General features: G+C 49.5%; 1 protein-coding gene across 1 annotated transcript; it reads left to right on the forward strand.

Annotated features, from left to right (window-relative positions):
- The first annotated feature begins 2,101 nt into the window (after positions 1–2,101).
- LOC112455844 (uncharacterized protein K02A2.6-like) lies at positions 2,102–3,016 on the forward strand. The gene has a single exon (XM_025018044.1). It carries the CDS (start codon positions 2,102–2,104, stop codon positions 3,014–3,016), a length of 915 nt encoding a protein of 304 aa, XP_024873812.1.
- The last annotated feature ends 863 nt before the right edge of the window (positions 3,017–3,879 follow it).

The raw sequence follows: 3,879 nt of genomic DNA on the forward strand, positions 1-3,879 counted from the left end.
GATTTCGATAGGTTCGCGAACACCATTCTTCCCCGCATCAAGGCTGACATTCCGTTCAACGACGCTGTGACCGCGCTCAAGCGAATCTTCGGCCGTAAAGAATCACACTTTGCTCTCCGATACAAGTGTCTCAAAGTCGCGAAGGAACCGCATAAAGATTATGCCGAATACGCTGCTCGCGTCAATCTCTAGTGCGAGAAATTCAATATTGCAAATTGCTCCGCTGACGACCTCAAGGTGCTCATTTTGGTGCAGGGACTCAACAAGCCAGAAAAATCGCAAACGCTAGAAAAACTGTTGAACAAGATGGAGAGCCAGAAGATGTAACAGGAGGCGGCAGCCGACGACGCGGCCAGAGAACTGATCCCCAAACTTAAGCTGGGGGACGTAGTAAATTTTGCATCGCGTTTGAGCAGCCTGAGATTGGAGAAGTCAATGGTGTTAGATCCAGAAGCTGCAAAGTTGAGCGACGTACTGACAATCCAGCGGAGGCAGCGTACAAAGGGCAACAAGCAGAGTTCGAACAGCAAAGTGGGAGAGAGTACCGAGACGACGGCGCTAGCGGCCCGCAGTGGGGAGGCCGTCAAGGCGCGTTTTCCGTGCTGGAGCTGCGGCGAAATTCATTTTCCGAGCGAATGTTCTTTCCTAACCAAGCAGTGCCCGACATGTAAGCGTACCGGCCACAAGGAGGGCTACTGCGAATCAGCTGGCCGGAAGCCACGTTTCGGACGGCAAAGCAGCAAAGCGGTAAGCACGATGTCCGTGTCGACTCGCAGATTTGTCGAACCCGAGATTGGCAACACTAAGCTAAGGCTGCAACTTGATTCCGGATTTGATTGGACGATCATCTCGTCCGCTAACTGGAGAACTCTCGGATCACCCAAGCTATGCAATTGCGAGGAGCAGGCTTTTAGTGCATCAGGTGACCCACTCAAGATGCTAGGTAAATTCAATGCTCGTTTGAAGTTACACGGCCGCGAGAATTCCGGACCGTGTTATGTCGCAGCATCGAACCTCAACGTACTCGGGAGCGACTAGATGGAAGCGCTCGACCTGTGGAACATACCAGTCGCGAATGTTCCAGCAATTAGTTGACACAATGATGAGCGGTGCAGAAGGTGTATTTTCGCTCATAGACGATTTCATCATTGGAGGAATCGATGAAGAAGACCACCGAAAGAATCTTTTTGAAGCCCTAAAACGCATTCAGGATTACGGTTTTCACCTTAAGTTCGAGAAATGTTCATTCGCGCAAAAGCAGCTCGAATTTGTCGGCAATATCGTCGATGCCGATGGCATACGACCGAACCCTGAACAAATTCAAACACTCAAGCGTATTCCCGAAAGACATTCAGCAACTTCAAGCCTTTCTCGGAGCAGTAACATGGTATGGAAAATTTATTCCGCACCTAAAGGCTCTCAGAGGACCATTAAATGAGCTGCTCCGTGCTGACGTCAAGTTCGAGTGGCAACCAGGTCATCAGGAGGCTTTCGAAAAGATCAAGAACGTCCTCACTTCCGATTCGGCCCTTACACACTACGACTCGTCAAAGAAAATCATCGTGGCAGCGGACGCGTCAAACTATGGTATGGGAGCAATGCTTCTCCATGAAATGCCAGATGGGACTCGTCGACCGGTCATGCATGCCGCATCCTCATTTAGCAAAGCTGAGAGAAACTACCCACAAGTTCAACGGGAAGCTTTGGCTCTGACGTTTGCAGTCCGCAAGTTTCACCGGTATATATATGGTCGCGCAAGTTCGAGCTCTAAACAGACCATCAGCCACTTCTTGCCATCTTCGGATCGAAGGGAGGCATTCCCGTTTTCACCGCTAGCCGCTTGCAGCGGTATGCACTTATTTTGCTCGCCTACGACTTTGAGATCCGCTACGTCAACACCAAGAGCTTCGCATATGCCGACTTTATCTCGCGACTCATCGAGAAACATGAGCGATTGGACGAGGACGTCGTCATTGCTTCAATAATTGCGAACGAGAGTACGAGGAAAGAACAAATTATAAACGACCCGAGGAGGGTGAGCAAAGAGGCGAACGACGGAGCTGTGCAGGAAAATTCTTCCAGTGTTTAAGGCGCCCACGGAATGTATTCTCTAGTTAATGAAGACGCCAGCGCCGGATGCTTTGCCATCGAAACAGCAAGAACCCTTCCGGTCACATTCGAAGCCATGAAGGTCGAAACCAGCGAGAACGACGTGATGAAGCAGTTGCTCTCATACGTCAAGAATGGTTGGCCGCAGCACCCGATGCAAATCCAAGATACGGCCGTCGCTAAATTCTTCCCTAGACGCGACTCGTTGATTGCCATCAAGGGCTGCGTTTTCCTTGGCGATCGCATCGTTGTCCCGGATTGTTACCGACAGATGATTCTCAAGGAACTGCACGCTGGACACCCAGGAGTGGCCCGCATGAAATTGCTCGGCCACAGTAAAGTTTACTGGCCGGGCATTGACAACGACATCGAGAGAGCTGTCAAAAGCTACGAGCAATGCGCCGTTAACTCCAGGACGCCGATAAAGTGCACGCTAAGATCATGGCCGATTCCGAGAGCACCATGGTCGCGCATCCACATCGACTTTGCCGGCCCAGTAAATGGATTCTATTATTTGGTCATCGTCGACGCGCTTACCAATTGGCCCGAAGTTTTCAGAATGACAGCAGCCACGACGACGAAGACATTGGAATGTCTTGAGGAGGTATTCTCGCGACAAGGACTCTGCGACACGCTGGTCTCAAATAATGGGCCACAATTTGTATCGAAAGAATTTGAAAACTTCTGCATGCAGTATGGTATTTACCACATCAAAACGCCGCCGTATTACCCGCAGTCAAACGGCCAAGCCGAGCGTTTTGTCGATTTGTTGAAAACAGGGCTCAAGAAACTCGATGGAAAAGAAAATGCTGACAGAGTCCTTCGAAGGTTCTTGTTTGTGTTACCGCTACACGCCTTCATTTACTCTCGGGCTGAAGTCACCGTTCCAGCTGATGACGGGCCGTGAAATGAAGACAAAACTGGATTTGCTAAAGCCACGTAGCGAATTTTCGGATGAGCAAAACATGAAAATGGAGTTGCAGTTCAACAAACACTATGGCGCCAAGTGGAAGGAGTTTGAGGCCGGTGAAGATGTGTTCGTCAAGATTTTCTCCAACAACAGCTGGAAATGGACTCCAGGATCAATTGTTAGGCGATGTGGAATTGTTGGTTACATCGTCCGTGCTCAGACGCCAATGGGCGATCGCGAGGTCAAGGCGCATGCAAACCAACTGAAGAAGCGTTTTACCTACTTGGATAACGGAAAAAATACGATACTCGGCGACTTTGATTTTCTTGCTACGATGCAGCGAGCAGCTGAACCAGAAATTCACCCAGAACCAGAACAAGAATCAGACGACGATAACCCTGAAGACGCAAGCGAAAACACTCAGGAAGCCGATATTCAAAAGGTCCACACCGGAACACCCGAGAAGCAGAAGTGGGCCCGCGTCGCTCTTCCCGCACAAATAAAGGGGTCCTGCCGGATCGCTACTCCCCATCACATTAACCAGGCCGGGATGAATAATCCCTGTTTAATTAATTTTTGCTTTTTTTTTCTTATTTTGTCTCTTCCAATGTTCAAATGTTCAAGGAATTTTTTTTTTCGGGGGGGGAGAGATGTTGGATCCCTCTATATAATAGTATACCTATGCCCGGGGCATCCATTTTGGGCTACCCGGCATCCGCGAGGTCCCTCTTGTAACAGGCAGTCGAGGGTTGGCGCTCGAAGTACAAGTACGAATAAAGAGTATCTGATATTACGCTGAGACCACGTGCTTGCTACCCATTTCGATTACAGGTATCAACATTTGTAAAGGTTATTACGGA

The sequence above is a fragment of the Temnothorax curvispinosus genome, unplaced genomic scaffold, assembly GCF_003070985.1.
Source record: "Temnothorax curvispinosus isolate PA1 unplaced genomic scaffold, ASM307098v1 QBEX01006409.1, whole genome shotgun sequence".
Classification (NCBI taxonomy): domain Eukaryota; kingdom Metazoa; phylum Arthropoda; class Insecta; order Hymenoptera; family Formicidae; genus Temnothorax; species Temnothorax curvispinosus.

Bases quoted from the DNA above. Each gene is read 5' to 3' on its own strand.
- LOC112455844 (XM_025018044.1), top strand. From the start codon at position 2,102: ATGTATTCTCTAGTTAATGAAGACGCCAGCGCCGGATGCTTTGCCATC.